This window comes from Balaenoptera ricei, chromosome 3 (genome assembly GCF_028023285.1).
Source record: "Balaenoptera ricei isolate mBalRic1 chromosome 3, mBalRic1.hap2, whole genome shotgun sequence".
Lineage (NCBI taxonomy): Eukaryota > Metazoa > Chordata > Mammalia > Artiodactyla > Balaenopteridae > Balaenoptera > Balaenoptera ricei.
In genome coordinates this window covers 155,091,520-155,112,955 of record NC_082641.1, presented here as the reverse complement: position 1 = coordinate 155,112,955, position 21,436 = coordinate 155,091,520, and the positions used below count along the sequence as shown (strand labels likewise).

The 21,436-nt window shown below is 38.8% G+C and overlaps 1 protein-coding gene across 1 annotated transcript in view; it reads right to left on the bottom strand.

Annotated features, from left to right (window-relative positions):
* Nucleotides 1-21,436, bottom strand: part of LOC132362730 (ELKS/Rab6-interacting/CAST family member 1-like) — a 184,514-nt gene that overhangs the window by 39,989 nt on the left and 123,089 nt on the right. The window contains 3 exon segments of the mRNA XM_059917706.1: nt 1,998-2,138; nt 3,082-3,222; nt 4,828-4,965. Coding sequence (XP_059773689.1) covers nt 1,998-2,138; nt 3,082-3,222; nt 4,828-4,965 — 420 coding nt within the window.

Sequence of the window (21,436 nt, the reverse complement as noted above, 5' to 3'; positions counted from 1 at the left end):
AGTTGGTAACTCAGAGATAATAAGTATGAAAATGCTTTGAAAACCACAAACTGCCATATAAATATTAGAGAGGTGTAAATCAATGAAACGGATAGTAAATACCTGTACCAAATTCTAATATTCACCGGTATGGGTGACTAGCACTGTTAAATTATCTCTTTCCAGGAAGCCTAATGCTAATAGAAGAAAAATATCAGATAACTGAGATTTTTACATTGTGGTCTTACATTTCATCTACAAAGGAGCTGCATATTTTAATCTTACTCTGAATTGCCAATTTTCTAAGAGTTTGGGGACTCTCAGGAGTAAAGTAAAATAGGATAAGAATGCCAAGAGAATTAATCAAGGTATAAATGGTATTTTGAATTTTAGGAGATTATTACTCCACTGGTAAGTTATTCCATATGGACACTATAGAGTTTTCTACTATGCTGTTATTTAAGGCAAAGCAAGAACAGTCATCAAGACAGTATGGGACTGGCACAAAAACAGAAATACAGATCAATGGAACAGGGTAAAAAGCCCAGAGATAAACCCACTCACATAGGGTCACCTTATTCTTGATAAAGGAGGCAAGAATATACAATGGAGAAAAGACAGCCTCTTCAATAAATGGTGCTGGGAAAACTGGACAGCTACATGTAAAAGAATGAAAGCAGAACACTCCCTAACACCATACACAAAAATAGACTCAAAATGGGTTAAAGACCTAAATGTAAGGCCAGACACTATCAAACTCTTAGAGGAAAACAGAGGCAGAACACTCTATGACATAAATCACAGCAAGATCCTTTTTGACCCAGCTCCTAGAGAAATGGAAATAAAATCACAAATACACAAATGGGACCTAGAAACTTAGAAGCTTTTGCACAGCAAAGGAAACCATAAACAAGATGAGAAGACAACCCTCAGAATGGGAGAAAATATTTGCAAATGAAGCAACTGACAAAGGATTAAACTCCAGAATTTACAAGCAGCTCATGCAGTTCAATATCAAAAAACAAACAACCCAATCCAAAAATGGGCAGAAGACCTAAATAGACATTTCTCCAAAGAAGATATACAGATGGCCAACAAACACATGAAAGGATGCTCAACATCACTCATCATTAGAGAAATGCAAATCCAAACTACAATGAGGTATCAACTCACACCAGTCAGAATGGCCATTATCAAAAAATCTACAAACAATAAATGCTGGAGAGGGTGTGGAGAAAAGGGAACCCTCTTGCACTGTTGGTGGGAATGTAAATTGATACAACCACTACGGAGAACAGTAGGGAGGTTCCTTAAGAAACTATAAATAGAACTACCATACAACCCAGCAATCCCACTACTGGGCATATACCCTGAGAAAACCATAATTCAAAAAGAGTCATGTACCACAGTGTTCATTACAGCTCTATTTACAATAGTCAGGACATGGAAGCAACCTAAGTGTCCATCAACAGATGAATGGATAAAGAAGATGTTGCACATATATACAATAGAATATTACTCAGCCATAAAAAGAAATGAAATTGAGTTACTTGCAGTGAGGTGGATGGACCTAGAGTCTGTCATACAGAGTGAAGTAAGTCAGAAAGAGAAAAACAAATACCGTATGCTAACACATATATACGGAATCTAAAAAAAAAAAAAAAGTTATGAAGAACCTAGGGGCAGGACAGGAATAAAGACGCAGATGTAGAGAATGGACTTGAGGACACGAGGAGGGGGAAGGGTAAGCTGGGACGAAGTGAGAGAGTGGCATGGACATATGTACACTACCAAATGTAAAACAGATAGCTAGTGGGAAGCAGCCGCATAGCACAGGGAGATCAGCTCAGTGCTTTGTGACCACCTAGAGGGGTGGGATAGGGAGGATGGGAGGGAGATGCAAGAGGGAGGAGATATGGGGATATATGTTTATGTATAGCTGATTCACTTTGTTATAAAGCAGAAACTTAAAAAAAATAAATAAAGCAAAGCAAGAAATTGGAAAAGTTTTCTTTAACCTTTTTCAACTGCGAGTCCATCTTCAGACACTCTTCCTTCTTCTGCTCCAAAGCAATTTCTAGTGTCTCAAGCCGTGAGTCCTTTTTCAGTCCTGCGGAAGCCAGGGAAGAAGCATGCTCTTTCAGATCCAAGAGTGAAGCCTAAAAGAAGCAACATACATCTAGGATAAATACTATTTATTAACAAAATGGAGATTTAAATTCTTAAATTTATTTTCCTGGTGGTTTGTAGTTTCTTTCCGTTAGCATATACTGACATATTTCCATTTCAAGAACATGAAATACAGAACAACAACATTAGCTCTGGCTTTCAAGTTCTAAGTAAAACAGAATGAATTCCCAAGAAATACCAACTGAATAGTGACTTAAAGAGCTCTACCAATACATATCCAGTCCCACAAAATAAATGGAAGTAGATCAAGCTTTGTGAATGTAAGCAGTAACCTTAGTAGCTACACTGACTTTTTTCTTCTCTTCTAATTTTGGAAGAAACATTCTATTAGAAACACAAATTCCCATAAATTTTCCTAAAGATATTAGAAAGAAAACCCTGAGAATGTCCCTAAAGCTCATTATTATCTGATCACAAGGCATTAGGCATTTCTGCTATTTAGGTGACATCGACAAGATTCTTCAAAAGTAAAATCAAAGTCTATTAAGTCACCTAACTGGTCAACAATCATTTAAGATTTCTCTGCCAATGCTGAGGTGATCGTTAAGAGCTGATGTAAATAAACTGTCCTCCTTGTGCATATGCCGTTCGTCTATCAGCTTTCTCACCATTAGCACAATATTTCTCCAAATGTAACTGGAGAAATACTGTTATTTTAGGATCTGTAAAACGTCATTAGCAAGTAAGAAGCCAACTCATAACAGTTGCAAGAGGTAAGAGGTAAGACTTAGGAAAGAAATGATTCCATCTACTATATCTCTGCAAAGCTTCCTGAAATAATCCCTGCTATAAGAAGATTCTTTAAATCTTCCAACAGACCCTTTTTTTATACGCATTATGTAAACACCAACAACATATACACACAATGCACTGGCTAAGCAAACCAAATAATTCCATTTTGGTGATCTTGACCTCTTTCTCTGAGAGGTCGCCTTGCAATAGGCTGACTTTTTCTTTCAGGTCTTTAAGATCTTTTTTGTAGTTATGAATTTCCTCCTGCTTTCCTTGCTCATCTCGGTCCTGCTGGTCCTTCAAGCGTTCGATTGTCCGCTCCTGATAAGAGAGTACATCAATACATGAGAAAATTCCTTTCATACTTCTATCATATGACTGCAATTCAGCTTCTAGCTGATAAAATTTCACACTTCCATCCTCCATTCAAAAGACAGTGATAGGGCTTCCCTGGTGGCGCAGTGGTTAAGAATCTGCCTGCCAATGCAGGGAATACAGGTTCGAGCCCTGGTCTGGGAAGATCCCACATGCCACAGAGCAACTAAGCCCGTGGGCCACAACTACTGAGCCCATGTGCCACAACTACTGAAGCCCGCGTTCCTAGAGCCGGTGCTCCGCAGCAAGAGAAGCCGCCACAATGAGAAGCCCATGCACCGCAATGAAGAGTAACCCCCGCTCGCCGCAACTAGAGAAAGCCCGCGTGGCAACGAAGACCCAACGTAGCCAAAAATAAATAATAAATAAATAAAATAAATAAATTAAAAAAAAAAAAAAAAAAGACAGTGATAGGTCGTTAATAACTGACCTTGTAAAGAATTCAACCTTCCAACCTATCTTGCCCTAACATACATCTGGTTTTGTTCTTTTGATTCCCCTAGGTTTCTTTTCCTATAACCTTAATTAGTATTAGATGTCCCTAGAGTATTCTTTTGGAATAATCTCATTTATTCAAATCCCAAGCAACAAAAAACTTATACATATACCCTAAGGACAATAAGTAGCAAATATTTCTTTTCTATATATAATTCACATGTTGCCTACAAAGCAATGGAAACAACTCACAACTCACACAGCAAACAGGAGGAGGTTGGAGAGATTATGATTTGTTGAGCTTAAAGCATAAAGAAGGATAAAGAAAAGAGAAACCATTAAAACTTCTGTCAACAGATACTCAGGAAGTTTGAAAGTTGAAGCAATTTAAGTACATTTATGGGTATTATTTCTGAATATATTCGGGGATCAAGCCTTGATCCCTGGGCAGGAAGCCTGAAACATTCTGAGTCCAAGAGGCTTAAGGAACAGTAACCCTATCCCTTAAAGAAAAAAGAAGAAGAAGAAGAATCCAATTAAAATGCCCCACCAAGAGTCCTTAAACCTCCTCCAAGACATTAACACTTGTCATATTGGGCCACTTCTTTATTTAGTCAACCATTCCTGTAAAAACTAGGTTTGCTCATGAAGGCAAAATGAAGTGGCAAGGCCACGACTAGAAAAATAGCAAGTACACTGTATTAATAACTAAAACCCATGAATATATTAGATCCCAATGCGGCACAGTAAAAGAGAACTAATGTTGCCTCCTGATGGTCAGCGTCTGACATTCCCACATCACCGATTCTAGCTGACCATACACATAAAAAGAAGATAGTAAACAGGGAGCACATGGCTAGTTCTTTAGAAACTTCAGCCACTGCCCTCCAGTACGGAATCCATCCTGCCTAGCAACAGGTGCTTAAATTGGCAACAACAAAACGAATCTTCCTTCCCTTACACTGGGTACGTCAGCAACAGTACAGGCAGCTCTTTTCCCTTTTGCCAAAGCGACTTCTTCTGTCTCCTCTATCAAGTCTCATCACTAAAGTGACTTTCAGATTAATGAGAAGGCAGAAGAAATGTGTCTGTGAGGAGTCTGGGCCAGTCACCCACCTTCTCGGCAAGGGCCTCCTCCAAAGTAGTCAAGGCGGTGTCAGTGTTGGTGGTGTCAGCCTGCAAGGATTTGACTCGCTCCTTCAAGCTGCTCATCTGCTTTTCCTTATCTCTAAGTTGCTCTTGGAGATTTTCAATCTGAGTTGTGCACACACATTTAAGGGGGGAAAAAAAAGGAAATTCAGAGAAATACAAACAGTCACAATAAAAATCATTTTAAGTTGGAAACAGGTAGATCAGGGCTGTCAGTGTGTGCTCTGTAGAAGTAATTTAACCCTAAGGGTCTTAGAACTTCATGCAAAGCTTTAAACTGAGAACTTATAGCCAGAAGAGAGAAAAGACATACACATGGGTATGGTCATACATGCAGAGTCATAAATCTCTATAAAGAAATAAGGAAAGTAGCTAGGGAGAAAAGACCCAACATATAGGGATGGGGATAAAGGGAAGACCTACAGAGAGGAAAGCCATGAGAAACTGGATTACTTCCAAAGCAACAGTGTAAATGCCCAGAGAGATTCCTTTAAAAAATGCTGAGGGAGGACAGCAAACTGAACAGCTGGATGCTAAGAAAAACAAATCAGCTGTAAAAAGGAAAAACTGTTCTTCAATTTATTTATTTACTTATTTATTTTTGGCTGTGTTGGGTCTTCGTTTCTGTGTGAGGGCTTTCTTTGGTTGTGGCGAGTGGGGGCCGCTCTTCATCGCGGTCGCGGGCCTCTCACTGTCGCGGCCTCTCTTGTTGTGGAGCACAGGCTCCAGACGCGCAGGCCCAGTAGTTGTGGCTCACGGGCCCAGCTGCTCCGCGGCATGTGGGATCTCCCCAGACCAGGGCTCGAACCCGTGTCCCCTGCATTGGCAGGCAGATTCTCAACCACTGCGCCACCAGGGAAGCCCGGAAAAACTGTTCTTAAATGCTAGTGTTCAAGTTAGGTTTTTATATCATCTTTTATTTCAACAGCAAGCATTTTCAATGAAATTTATTATTATAGTTATTCATTCCTTCATATACCCTAGTACGCATTCATTTACTCAAAAAACTATTGGTGAAGTCTCTATTACATGCCAGGCACTAGTGACACAAAGAAAAATGAACAGACCCATTTTCATTATAAGATGGGAAGGGGACTTTATGTACCTGAATCCAAGCTATGGATGGGCTTCCGTGCCATTCTAACGAGCACACATTTTACTCTAGACAGATGGGGACTATTAGGGACTTTTAAGCAAAGAAACAGTCCGGTCAGTTCTGTATTTCAGACTGATAATTCTGATAGCTGTGGAGAAGATAGTCAATATCTAAGGGGAGTTACGTAGAGGCATGAAAACAGCTAGGAGAGCGTATCAATTCAGGTAAGAGAGTTTGGAAACTAAGTGAGTTAAGAGAGATGGAAAATAGGGGATGGGTTTGTGAAATAGTGTGGAAACAGCATATTATCACTAGGGAGACTCCCGTACACACAATGAAAAATAGGAAGCAAAAATATGGAGGAACTGTAGAGAGAGATTCTTAATAAGCAAAAGGAAAATAAGTAAGACAACTATTCTAAAACTCACAAACTTCATTCTTTCATTCAGCTACGTGCCAGGCAGTTTTCTAGGTGTTGAGGATATAGAATTAATCCAAACAGACAAAAATCCCTGCCCTCAAAGAGCTTAATCCTAATATGATAGACAAGGAATGAATGAATGAAATGAACATAGTATGTAGGATGGTGATAAGTCCTACAGAGAAAAATGAAGCAGGAGAATATAATATCATTGTCTACTCTTGAACTAGCTGGTTTATTTCCCATGGCTTTCAAAAAGCAACATAAATGTTATCTGCTTTGGGACGACTTTCTTGCTCTTATCCCCATGACAATAAGATGACCACAGTCTGTATGCCATCACACATGAACAAAGTATTGATCTACATACATACATATACACATCTCCCATTCTTTTCTCTATCTATACATTTATCTCCATTCTTTCATCTATCTATACATTATAACACGAATCTCCAACCATATTGTTATTACTCATTCTATACACATCTCCACAAATAGACTGGATCTTACTCCTCTACCCCAGCTTTGTATCTTCATATCTGGCACACATCAGGTCTATAATAAATTCTGGTTCATTAGTCAGTAAATAATACATAAGCTTGGACTTTTATAAACTGTATTTAGGCATACACATAGACTTCTGCCAAGAAAAGAACTACAAAAGAACCTAAATCCAACCTTCAAATAATTCCTGCATCAATCAATTTAATATAAGCTCTTTAAGGGTCTGCTTCATTCCAAGCAGACCCTTCCAAGGGGAAGAAAAAAAGGTCCCTCTCTACAGTCCCTGAGAATTCCACAGCAGAACAAATAAGCTAAGCGAAAAGATTCAGCGAACTCAGAATAGGGAACCATGAGTACTGTCAGGCTTGGATTTTCACTCTTTAACGAAGGAAGAATCCTACAGGTGAACCACTGCAACTGGCTCCAGTCTTTTCCATGCCGATAAAGTCCAAAGCATACTGTGAGAGAAAAGACCATCACATATGAAAAGCATTAGTTTCCTTTAGTTTAATCAGACACTCCTATTGGAATCTCATATGGATCAATACTTAGGTAAATTCACAACCACTAAAGAGATTTTGCCACTTAAAAATCTAGTACTCCATAACATACAGAAGGCAATGCCCTGGTGTTTACATATTTAACCAGCTGTGCGGGTCATCCTAGTTGCTGACATATAAACCTTACACACACACAAAAAAGATATCATTCTGTTGATTAGACTTTTTTACCAAGGAAGAGCAGTACAAACCACCTTTTTTAAAAAATAAAACTTCATAGAACCAACCAAGTTTTACATACAAGAAACCAGAGATTTGTTTTATGAGCCCACCTAATATACAAACAGCCCTTACATGCATAATAAGGATTATACCCTTCTTTCTCCTCCATCATCAGCATCTAAGAAATAATTAAGATGTTCACTGTTAACAATTCCACTTGTATAATTTGTATGTAGGCCAACTATTAAAGGGATCCATTATTCTTTGCCAGCAAAAACAAAAACCAACAAACAAAAAGACTTTTCCTGATATACTCAGGTGCAGAAGCTGCTAAACCAGGTAAAATCCCCATTAACAAGTTCTCCCTAAGCTACTTTCTTATCCAATTAGCCAGCTGTCTAAACTGCTGAGTTGGAGGGGAGGAAGAGGATGGCTATTCCTGGAGAGCAGAAATAGCCACTCCACGGTGAAGAAAGGGCAGCGCTCACTAGAGTTGTCTCCTTTGGGCAAGCTGCTATCGGCAAGGAAGACTTGCAGTAGATACAGGTATGTGCAAACCAGCTGCAAGAGCATTAACCCAAATGAGGCTCTGTGTGGTGTGTGGGAGGATGGATGTCTACAAAGCACTTTCCGTTTACCCAGCATCATGATGGACAGCAGCTGAATCCTACTGAAAACTCCTTTTATATATCCTCACTTTGGTTGAGACTCAAAATCGTGATTTTGTGATCAAGGCTCTCTGGGTTCAGACGTTGCTAACCAAGGGGTGTATAAATGCTATCATATTAATCTTGCCATTATTCTCTTCTTTTAACTAATCCAATATAGAGGCTGTGAAAACTGTTCACCCTAATAGTCCCATATCACACCATTTCAGTATTTACTATGCAATTGCTATAAAATATATAGTGGAAATCCCATTCTATACCAAGTTCAATTATCCACAGGATCTAAAATACACTATTTACAAAAGCTTTGAATACAACAGCTAAGAGAAAAACTGGATCAGTTATGCACATACTCGACTATTAATGATAGAGATGACTGCTTCAGAATCATGCTAAGTGGAAAAATACTCCTTTAAATATGCTCAGAATATCTACCCAAGAAAAAAACTTTCCATTTTGTAGAAACAGAAACCACAGAATCCCTAAAATGGCAATATGATAAAAACAACAAAAAATTACTCGTGATGGGGGTGGTGGAGGAGGCGGCGGCAGTGGTGACAAGAGGCACCACTAACACAGAGAGTGTGGTATGTATCAGGCACTGTTTTCAGAAATCTATGTATAACAACTATTGAAGCTCCGCCACAAGACTATAATTATTAGGCAATCTAGCTCCAGAATTCTACTCTTAATCACTGTGCTATAAATAATATGTTCTATGATGGGGGGCGGGGGGGGGAAAGAAGAATCACACAAAGATGTCTCAAGCATCTTTCCATAAATGATTCCTTGTTATTAAGTAGTGTTTATCAATAAACACAATGTTATTACTACGGTCACATATGAAAATATTCTCCCCTACAGAAGCAAAGAAGGAAGGGTGGAGGTACCAAACCACTGCCAATGCAGAAGAGCATCTTCCATGTACTTCCGTGTATAGTCAAACATAACACACTAAAGCTGGTGGGCAGAACCAAAGGTACTTGATATCAGGATCAATATCATGATAGTATTAAGACAGTCTGTTTGGCCTTTCAAGGGGTAGAAGGAGGCTAGTTTATTTATACACACGGACTAAGGAGCACTTAACAATAGCTAAAAAAGCTTTTCTTCTTTTACTTTAATAACTTATACTTAGTAATATTGAAAATTAATAAAAAATTCTTGCAGAAAATAATGTATTTTATAATTCTATGGGCTCTTCCTACTTTATGCATAACCGATCTGTATTAAGAAGAAATCATTAAGCAGCTATTAACATGTATTCAATTTCTGCATGAGTAAAACTGTGCAGAGATCGAAGGAATTGGTGTTTAGTCTATATTATCTGTGTCCCTGGTGATGAAGAGGGAGGGGAAGGGTCAATCAGGTTTATACATACAGCCTAAAATCATAGAGAAGAACTAAGAGTGAAGAATTCAAGAAGGAAACACTTTCTAAATAACTATTTAGAGAAGAAAGGCGTTTTCCTTAAAATGACCTCTCTAATTAGGGTATAACTCTGTTAACTGGGCTAGAAAGAAAATCGAAATAATTATTATATGATACAGAGCCTTTCTTCTCGTACAATTTTTATTTTACAAAGAGAGAAAAACCGATGAAAGAGGAGGAAGACTAATGCACAATGCATGCTGCACGTGAATCCATCAAATCTGCACACCAGCTCCACACTGGCACAGATTTCTTAACATCTTTTGTTTTGGTTTTTATCAGCATTGCCAGTTGTCAGAAACTATCATGGTTCAACGTGGGTGATTTATTCCTAGTCAAGTGGAACTGACTGCTCTGCTGCTGAGGCCCTAATCACTGAGCAAACGTAGAAGGGACTTCCTGTAGGATGTAGTTCTAAGGACAAGAAATCCCAAAATACTCCTTGCAGTCACCTAGCTACCTGGAACATCATTTAAAGGAAAGAATTTTTTGGATGATGCCTCCACACTTGTTCTAAGCAGCCGTCAGTGTCAAATGTATTGTGGAAAGCAAGTTACTCAGAAAGGCTCTGACCTTTACCTTCTTGGTTAATAATACCTCTCAGTATCAGTGGTAAAAGTACAGTCTGGATGAACTGGTCATAATCAGCTGGCAAAAGAGACCTACAGTAATCAATGGAATCTAAAAAGGAAAAATTCACTAAGTCCCCTGATCTACGCAATTGTCTGTCTACCATCCTGCAGGCCTGTGAAATGTACTAACAAGGCACAACTATACTTTACCAAAATGATCAGGGTTTGCCCAGACTGTACTGGTCTCTAAATTTTACTTGTCCAGTTACGTGTTTCCAACGATTAGAGGATACAAGAGCAACAAAGTCATGTGGAACTCTAAGCAGTGTTTTAAACACAATTTAGGTTGTTAAAACTCCCATATCTATATTCTCAATGACTGTTTAGGGTCTTTAATAAGCCCAGCAAAGATTCTGGCTGACAACCAATTATTTCTTTGGTTGAGTTTCCCTCCCAATTGTGCTATTCTCTCATCATATAAGTAATGGACGGATTATCGTGATGAATAAATAGCTAGCTATGTCCCACTGGGCAAGTTACTTGTTCTTTCTAATTACCTACCTACAAGACAAAGACCACTAATATTCCTTTCAATTCTAAAATACAACTGTATTCTTATGATGGGAAAGACGAGAACATTTAAAAAGTAATACACTTCAGCAGAGTACCTCTGTATTTTATCTTAAAAACTGTTCAAATTGAACTATACAGGAAGTATAGGTATGACCTTTAGGAAAATACAGAGTCCATTGCTCCGGTTAGATTTTATTAATTGCTGGGAGGGAAAGTAAGTTCCTTGATAGACTTGCTCATGGTACAGATAATGGAACTAGGGACCTCTTGAATTAAAATAACTGGATAATATGAAGCAAAAGCTGGTGAGACCAAAGGTCACACTGCTAGTCAAGATCTGCTTGGTAGACAATTAAGGAAATGGCTCAAATACTTCTTTTTATATCTGGCAGGCATATATAAAAACTTGACGGATATTCATATGCTAAAATTGCTCAAAAAAAACCAAAAAAACAAAAAGAGGACCCATAAATCCACGGTGGCTGTCCTTGTGAAGCAGCGGCAATGATGAGACTGCACCTAGGACCTCAATTCACACCTATACGAATGGCATCCCTTGAAGCTGTGCAATAACAATAGATAGAACACTCTTAGATCTAATAGTTCACTACATTTTAGTGATGAAAGAACTCAGTATTTTTAAGTAACTAACTAAAGCAGACACACTAGGCTTAGTTTCTGCCCATCCCCCCACAAAGAACCACTATTCTTTGTATTACTTATTACCAATAACAAAGTCGGGAAAAATCAAGTACATAACAATAGAAGGCTAGCTAAATTAAATATGCTCTATCAACCATTACAGTTCATATACTTGATGATTAATTAAGGATATGCAAACTTCTTTATTATATAACATTACATGAAAAAGAAAAGTTATCAAAATGTACAATATTATCCCAATTTGAAGGAAAAGTTTATTTTTACATAGAATTTTCCTTGTTATACCTTTTCCACATTTTTCAAATATTCAGAAGGGACATACATGATTTCAATGATAATGACAAAAGCAATAATTTTCTAAATCCTATCTGAGAAATCTCAGGATTTACAAGAAATATGATTAGGATCATGGTAAGAGAGGTTCTCCTAACATATGCACTTACCAACATGGGAAATCTCTAGGGGTTTCTGTGGGACATGTGAGCGTTTCTATTTAACCCACACCTTCCACAGGTTCATACTGTGGGACCAAACCAAGCTGTCAGAGACTTGGGGGGTTTTCCGCAATGCCAAAGAAGACTGAGAGATAACAAATGAATCCAGAGAAACCAAGACTTGCAAAACCTATTTGAAATATAAGGTCCAAAGGAAACAGCAATAGGATGCTTCACATATTTTAAGTCTAAATTCAAGTTCATCTCACTCAATTTTTATTTTAGCCAGGCCTACTTTTATGGCCTGAAGTAAGCTAACTTGTACTAAAAGTCAATCCTAGTGTGACAAGGCTGGGTTTCCCAAGAAGCAGACCTTGAGACAGATTTTATTGTTCAAGAAATTAGAGGGTGCTCTTGGGATCAATACCAGTGGAAAGGAAGTGGGGAGGGGGGAGCATGATGGTGCAGAGGGAGAAATTAGGCTGCCATGAAGTCCCAAAGGATTCAGACAACCCCATGGGGAGCTCTGAATCTGCGACGACCTTTCAGAGTTGCCCCAAGTCAGGGCAATGGATTCAAGCCCTTGTACCCTACAAGGATCAATCATTGGATACCAATGGGAAGGGATGTGGCCTTGTACAAGGTAGGTCTCTTTAGCCAACGCAATCTCCACAGGGGATACTTCCAGCACCTGGGGGAATACATCCTTCAACCCTCAGCAGGGATCTGGGTCACTCATCACAGCATCCATTATACCCAGCAGCTATGTATGCTCTTTCTAGTTAAATAATATTTAACATGAAATTGTAACTGCTCTCAATTTATGCTGTATTTGAATCACATACATAATTTTATGGCTTTGTAAAACCTAGAGACCCTTGTATCCCAACTTGATTGTTTCACCAATGGTGGGCATTTTGAAGCAGGAGTTCAGGGATGGCCTTTAAGGTGTGTCTGACATCCCAGTCCACACAAATGAGCCATGCGCATTTTTACATGAAGAGCACCCACAGCTTTCATCAGATTGTCAAAAGGGTAGGAGAAAAGTTACAAATCATTAATTAGTGGCATTCTTTTCAAATACCCACAATATTTTCTAAAACGAATAGCCACTTCACTTAAAATTGCTTGCTTAGCTGTTTTACAAAGATACTGTGTTACCAAATTTGCTGTGTAAGAGTTTGGCCTGGTTGGGATGCAGGGAGAACAGATCCAAACAACAGTTCCTCACCTGTATGCAATGGAAGCTCAAGAATCTTATTAAATTTAGTAAATTCTCCTTGGTCAACTTGAATGATTTTTCTAATCTGAAAAACCCCTGCAGGAAAAAAAAAGTGTTAGGAGAAAAAAGTAAGCAGGTCTGGCAATTACAGGAAGATAAAACAGATAAAGGACAAAATACACGTCTGATGCTGGAAGCTCTTTTCTGGTGAGGGTGTACATATCGGTATGGCAGAGAGAAGGAAGAGCACAAAAAGCTACTTCATCAAAGTTTGATTTAATAATTTCTTCAGGAGGTTAATTATTTCCACTTCTCAACTAGAGTTGACAGGCACCTAGGCGTCTATCCAAAAACAGGCATTCCCACAGGTGAGAATGCAATGCAAGTTAATTCATGCCAAATTATAAGCAGTTTTAAGCAGAAGAAAATATTAACTGTGCTTCAGAACTCTGATCAAGCATTTTTTTTTCCAAATCCTTTGCCTCTTTCTAGATATTTATCTATGTAATATTTATACTCTGACAAGTTCCTGCTACAAGGTCTCCTGAGAGACTACTAAGAACAACCTTTGTCCCAAAAGGAATCTGACCCTTCCATATTGACTTGTTAATTACCATTTTTCAAGTTTAAAATATGTTTTCAGTCAAAACAGAAGTCAGGGCACTCCAAACTAGAGCTTGCAAGACTCTGAGAATATTAATATGGCATACGATTAATAGGAAATGGACACATCACATAAATCCTCAAATTATTCACGAAGCTCCTTAAAAGTCCAAAGAAATGATGTTTTCATAAGAGTCAAAATTACTTCTGTGTTGTACAAAGCATTACACTATAAGCCTTTGAATGCTTCTTGTTTATATTATACCCTAGCACTTGAAAATAAAGCATTTATCCAAAGGCTATGTTCTCTCAGGTCCATTCCTATTGCCTCCATGATAATGGTGGTAGAACAAGTTTCTACATCTCTCCAGGTGAAAAATACAAGGCTCTTTAAAAACACATCCACTCTTATCCCAGGAATGCAAGATTGATTCACCATACAAAAATCAATCCATATAATGTACCATATTAATAAAGAACAGAAACCACATGATCATCCCAATAACTACAGAAAAAGCATTTGACAAAATCCAACACCTCTTCATGATAAAAAACACTCAATAAACTAGGAATAGAAGGGAACTTCCTCAACTGGATAAAAGGCATCTGTAAAAAACCCAGTTAACATCATACTTAAGGTGAAAAATGAAAACCTTTCCCCTAAGATAAAGAACAAGACAAGGATGTCCACTCTCACCACCTCTATTCATCATTATACTGGACAATTAGGGAAGGGCAATTAGGGAAGAAAAAGAAATAAAAGGCAGCCACATTGGAAAGAAAAGGTACAGCTACCTCTATTTGCAGATGGCTTTATCTTATACGTAGAAAATATTAAAGAATCCACTAAAACACCATTAAAGATAATAAGCCAATTTAGCCAAGTTTCAAAACCCAAGACCAATAAACAAAAATCACTTGTATGTCTTTACACTAAAAATAAATAATCTAAAAATCAAGTAAAGAAAATTCCATTTACAGTAGCAGCAAAAATAATAAAATATTTAGGAATAAATTTAAAGAAGTGCAAGGCTTGTAAACTGAAAACTACAAAACATCAATGAAAGAAACTAAAAACAACCTAAATAAGTTAAAAGACATCCTGTGTTGATCAGCTGAAAGACCTGATGTTGAGGGGAGGCGGTTACTTCTTTTTTTGGACGCCCAAAAGCCAAAACGATCTTGAAAAGGAACAAAGGTAGAAGATTCACAGCGTCCAGTATCAAAACCTACTACAAAGCTACAGTAACCAAGACAGTGTGATGTGGGAAACAGACAGACATATAAATTGATGGAACAGAACTTAAAGTTCAGAAATGAACATGTGTGTCTATGTACAACTGATTTTTAGCAATGGTCCCGAGACCATTCAGTGGGAAAAGAACAGTCTTTTCAACAAATGGTGCTGGGACAAATGGATATCCACATGCAAAATAATGAAGTTGGATCCCTACCTTACACCACATACAAAAATGAACTAGGAATGGACCAAAGACCTAAATGTAAAAGCTAAAACTATAAAACCCTTAGAAGAAAACACAGGAGGAAATCTTTGTGACCTTCAATTAGGCAATGGTTTCTTAGATATGATGTCAAAAACATAAGCAACTAAGGAAAAAACAGATAAACTGGACTTCATCAAATTTAAAACTTTTGTGCATCAAAGGATGCTATCAAGACAGTGAAGAGATAACCCAGAGAATGGGAGAAATATGTGCAAATCACTTATCTGATATGGATGGAATCTCCCGAATAAAGACTTTCTAGAACTCAATAAAAAGCCAAATAACTCCATTTAAAAATGGGCAAAGGGGGCTTCCCTGGTGGCGCAGTGGTTGGGATTCTGCCTGCCAGTGCAGGGGACACGGGTTCGAGCCCCGGTCTGGGAGGATCCCACATGCCGCGGAGCGGCTGGGCCCATGAGCCACAATTGCTGAGCCTGCGCGTCTGGAGCCTGTGCTCCGCAACGGGAGAGGCCGCGACAGTGAGAGGCCCGCGCACCGTGATGAGGAGTGGTCCCCACTTGCCGCAACTGGAGAGGGCCCTCGCACAGAGGCGAGGACCCGACACGGCCATGGATGGATGGATAAATAAATAAATAAAAATTAAAAAAAAAAATGGGCAAAGGATCTGAACAGACATTTCTCCAAGGAAGATACACAGATGGCCAGCAATTACATGAAAAGACATTCAACAGCATTAGTCATTATGGAAATAGAAGTCAAAACCACAACAACATACCACTGCACACCCATTAGAATGGCTATTTGAAAAAGAAAAATAACTAGTGTTGGCAGAAATGTAAAATGGTTCAGCCGCTTTAGAAACAGTTTGGCAGTTCCTCAAAAAGTTACAGGTAAAGTTAACATCCATTCCATCCCAAGATATAAACTCAAGAGAAATGAAAAACGTTATGTTCATACAAAAACTTGTACATAGATGTAACATAATCATTATTCAAGTGGAAACCACCCAAACGTCCAGAAACTGATGGATGGATTAAAAAAAAAAAATGTGCTATATTCATTACAATGGAATATTATTCAGCCATAAAAAGGAATAAAGTACTGACACTTGCTGCAACATAATGAACCTCGAAAACATTAAAGAAGCAAGACATAAAAAGCTACATATTATATGATTACATTTCTATGAAATGTCTAGCATAGGCAAATTGATAAAGACAAAAAGTAGGCAGTGGATGCAGAGTATACGGGTTGTGACAGGTATGGGTTTCTTTTTAGGGTCATGAAAATGTTCTGGAACTGGACAAAAGTGATGGTTGCACAACCTTGTAAGTATACCAAAAACAACTGAATTATATAGTTTAAATTAGTAAAGTTTATGGTATGTGAATTATATCTCAATTAGGGAGGGAAAAAAAAGCATCAATCCAATTAACCCCACGGTGCTAGCTTTAAAAGTCAAGGTTCCCCCTCCCCCCCCCCTCCACCCAGGGGTTTTTACAACCAAAAAATGTTTCTAGACCTTGTACAATGCCCCTTTTGAGACAAAACTGTCCCTCCCTTCCCCATTAAGAAACACTGATATAAATGGAATGAAATTATAATCTATTAATTTGAAGCGTCAATCTTTAAAAAGCATAGTTTCTGTGACAGAATAAGAAAACAGAAAAAAAAAAAAGTCAAGGTTCCCAATATCCATCAACGAAGCGTGAAACTACTCTAGTACTGAGATTTATCTGGCGTTATTCCCCAAATAACACAAATACAAATAACAGTTTAGTCAAGTTTCTCTGTTCTTAATGGACTTAAAAATTCTCTTGCAATCACTGTGTCATCCATGCACATACTCAGTCTGACGCGCTTCTAGATGGCGTCTCTTCCACGTTAGATCACTCATACGCAAAAGTTTTCATCTAGACGGTTGTGCTGCTCACGTATGATGATCTCCAAATTGAATACGTAGCATTAATTCACCTTCTGCTGTCAGCCTGCCCTTTCCACACACCTTATTCCTCTGTACCCTTTTCCTATCAATTATTTTCATACCCAGTGATAATGCCTCAATTGGGTAAAACAATTTAAAACTGTTTAGAATTCCTTCTGGTTTGAAGTGACTTCTGTTGACAGCAATAGATGATAGTAGAAGTCCTATGAATAAGAGATTAAAACACTGAGCAGAACATGGAAATATACAAAAAAGTCATACGACAACAGAAAAGAAAGTGAGAGCTATGTTACCATACCACACAAACAAAATCTCGCCCTCATGTTCTCAATCCTTTATCCAACATTTTTATTCAGCTGGAGCAGATATTTTGCACAGACGGCCGCAACAATGTCTCCGACTTCACGTGCTTTTTTGTAAGTGGCTTTGCCTCTCCTCCAGTAAGACGTGGAGTATTTTCCTTGACGCCCCCGCCACCAAATCAAGTTAGGTCCTGTGACTACTGTGACCAAAAGAGTACAGGCAAAAGGAATCCCCTGCTGCTTCCAAACCAACTCCTAGCACAACCCTTAACTGGCCAGGAGCCACGGAGCCAGAGGCCAAGGAATACCCAGGCAGGATGTACGCAAATGAAGAAACCATCCTGGTAGTGGGTCACCCAGCTGCAGACACCCCCAGCTGTCACCAAACAAATCAGGGACAAACTACGCAAGAGAGCCCTTCCTGAATTCCTGATTCACAAATAAAATGACTGTTTACTCCACTAAGCTTCAGCAATAGTTTACTATGCAGCGAGAGGTTTTCCTCCCCCGTCTATCTTTACAACGCTATTGCTCTTTCTGTTTTAATCACTGATATCGAAAGTGTATTGTTTCTAGATTATCAGAAGATCGGGATGAGGCATGTTGTGTTTTCTTTTATTGTTTTTATTTTTTGGAGAGGGGTGTTCTGGAAGAGGAGGGATGGTGAGAAGGAACATATCATAATGAAAAGATATTTTGTAACAAAGTAAACTAAGATCCTCCCTTTTTTAGGGAATAATTCTTCAATCATTGTAAGATGTCACTTGTATAATACCAGCATCATTTAAAAAGTTATCTACTGACAAATGGAAGTTAAACCAGACTTTGAAAGTTCAACTATCTACCCTCCTTAAGGTTTACTTGAAAAAGTGAGGGGAAAAAAGTTCTATGAAGCAAAGTAAATCCATATGGAGCATATTCCCCAGCAGAAAAGTTACCGTCAATCAGACTTCATTTACTATGCATTGTTTTTTCAATAAAATATTTCAAGAATTTAGCTATACATATTTTCCACTGAGGAAAAAAATTTTTAATTAAACTGAGTTCTATTAAAAAATAATAAAGAAAGAAAGAAAAGGGAAAATTCTAATGCCTAAGTATATTAAGTTTCCAACTTAGAATCCAATTAGGGCCTGACCTGCTCTTCTTTCAACTTAGCTTCATTAACAGCTGGCTTGTGATTTAAAAAGAATATTTAGAAAACATTACAATTAATCCTTATTAAAAATAAAAGCACAATTTTTAAAATATTAATTTTCTCAGAATAAATTAGTAAATATTGTTTTCAATGATAAAATATATTCTTTCCATTTTATGATATGGAAAAAGTGAAGAAACTAACATGTCCTTAAAGTCAAGACTCTACAGCAAACAAATAGAGTGTATAAAGAACCTATTCTTTCTGACTTCCTACCGAAAACAAAAGAACAGGAGACTTAAAGAACCAATCTAGGACCACAAAAAGGGAAAACTTTCTAATTCAATTATCAGTTAGCTTTCTGCTACTGATAAATCTAAACTCTAAATACCAAAACCTAGGAAACTGGAGATGCAGGCAAGGTGAAATAAAGAGAAGTTACAGAAGCATACAAGGGAAAGATGATAACGTCTGCGTCAGCAAATTAAACTCCAAGCTACATTACCATTTATAATCAACCAAGCAAGAAGCTGTACAATTTTAACACAGATTCTGAATGCAGCTCAGATTCAAATGCTCAATTACGTTTTCCAGGTCAGTGATTTATTATGAAGATAAGAAATTTACTGTAACACAAAACTACTTTAAACCATAGCGGAGAGCCCTGGAAAGGAGAGGCCGGTGCTAATCCCACTGTACTGCATGCTTGGCCATCTGCTATTGTCTCATTTCATTCTCTGAGCGCAGGGCTATCCCCGTGCATACAAATACATATACTACCTAGAAAGCTGGAAGCCTATGGGCAGGCAGTGGTGGCCCAGACAGACCCAAAATCGGTCCAGAGTATGTGATTCACAATCCAGCCATTCTCAAAGCTGCTACGATTTTCAGAAAACAAGGATTTTTAATGCATATTTAATATGCCAAAGTAATGCCAAAGTAATACATTGTTTCCTGGTATTCTCCTTAAATATTAAAAGAGTTAAATATTACTTAAACTTACAATTATAAGTAATATTTGTGAGAAAAATGATAGAGAATGCAGATGCCAAGAACAAGGAAAGGATGAAAGCAGAGTTACCATCTGCTCTTCCTTATGGAATAAGTGGATAAATCAAGAAGCAAAATAGGGACCTCCCTGGTGGCGTAGTGGTTAAGAATCCGACTGCCAATGCAGAGGACACGGGTTCAAGCCCCAGGAAGATCCCACGTGCCACGGAGCAAATAAGCCCGTGCACCACAACTACTGAGCCCGCGTGCCACAACTACTGAAGCCCACAAGCCTAGAGCCCATGCTCCGCAACAAGAGAAGCCACCGCAATGAGAAGCCCGCGCATCGCAACGAAGAGTAGCCCCCGCTCGCTGCAACTAGAGGAAGCCTGCACGTAGCAATGAAGACCCAACGCAGCCAAAAATAAAGAAATTAAAAAAAAAAAAAAGAAGCAGCAGCAAAGTAGGTTAAGTGTTGCATAGAATTAAGACATGTCTCCAGGGACTTCCCTCGTGGTCCAGTGGTAAAGAATCCGCCTTACAATGCAGGGGATGCTGGTTCGATCCCTGGTCAGGGAACTAAGATCCCACATGCCGCAGGGATAAGCCCATGCGCCACAACTGCTGAGCCCGCGTGCCACAAACTATAGAGCCCACGAGCTCTGGAACCTGCGCGTCACAACTACAGAGCCCATGCGCCCTGGAGCCTGCACACCACAGCTAGAGAAGAGAAAACCTGCCGCCACAACTACAGAGAAGCCCACGCGCTGCAACGAAAGACCCTGCGTGCCTCAATGAAGATCCCGCATGCTGCACCTAAGACTTGATGCAGCCAAAAGTCAATTTAATTAATTAATTCAAAAAGAAAAAGACATCTCTCCAGGAAAATCTCAAGATCCGCCTGTAAGGTTATACTTCAATATACCACCGCAGGTAAATTTCTAAAGTTTCTGATGGAAAATCTTCAGGGCCAGGGGAAAGAAAAACTGAATTCTATTTATCAGTTTCCTAACTAAACTAATAGGACAATAAAGATGAGTATATTCTCTGAAAACCTTCGCATTATGTAAGAAATGGGAATAATTTTCCCAGAGACCAGGTAATAGGAGAGATCATAGTAAGAAAGAAAAGGCATTGAGAGACAGAGCTCTACCAGAAATTTCTAGGAATCCGTATTACAAATGTATGAAGTACAGAGGTGAAATTCCAGGGCGTGACCCTCTGGAAAGGACACTATTCCCCTTTTTCATTCACACCGCTCTCTCAGCTTGGGACCTCTTACCCCTTCCCCATCTGCCTAGCAAACTTTCACACACCTTTCAAGACTCGACTGCTAAGACTTCTCTTAGACTCCTTTCACACAAGGTCGAATCCGGAATGCCTTGCTTTGTGCCCACTGTACACCATTTGTATGGTAACTTCTTTAACTGCTACAACTCTGAGACTCTGAGAGCAGAAACCATCCTCTCTGTGTACTTAGCACAGTGCCAGGTGCACAGCAGAAGGCAATGCTGACTGCATGAATGAGACAGCTGAGGACGCCTGGGAAGACTGGGACGCCCACAAGAACATAAAGTGACTGTGCAACTATCAATGCACTCAGTAAGGGGGGAAAGGAGAGAAGCCAAGAAGATTCCAGTGTATAGAAATAGACACACTGCTTAGAAAGCTAGGCCATCGTGTACATCATCATGTGGCTCACATCACTCTAAGAAGGAATTATACAGAATGATAATGAGTCCAATGGACTCAGATTTTCAAGACAGATTTCTTCTGGATGAAGAACAGAGGAGAAAATGGATTTACAAAGGAACTGTACTGTA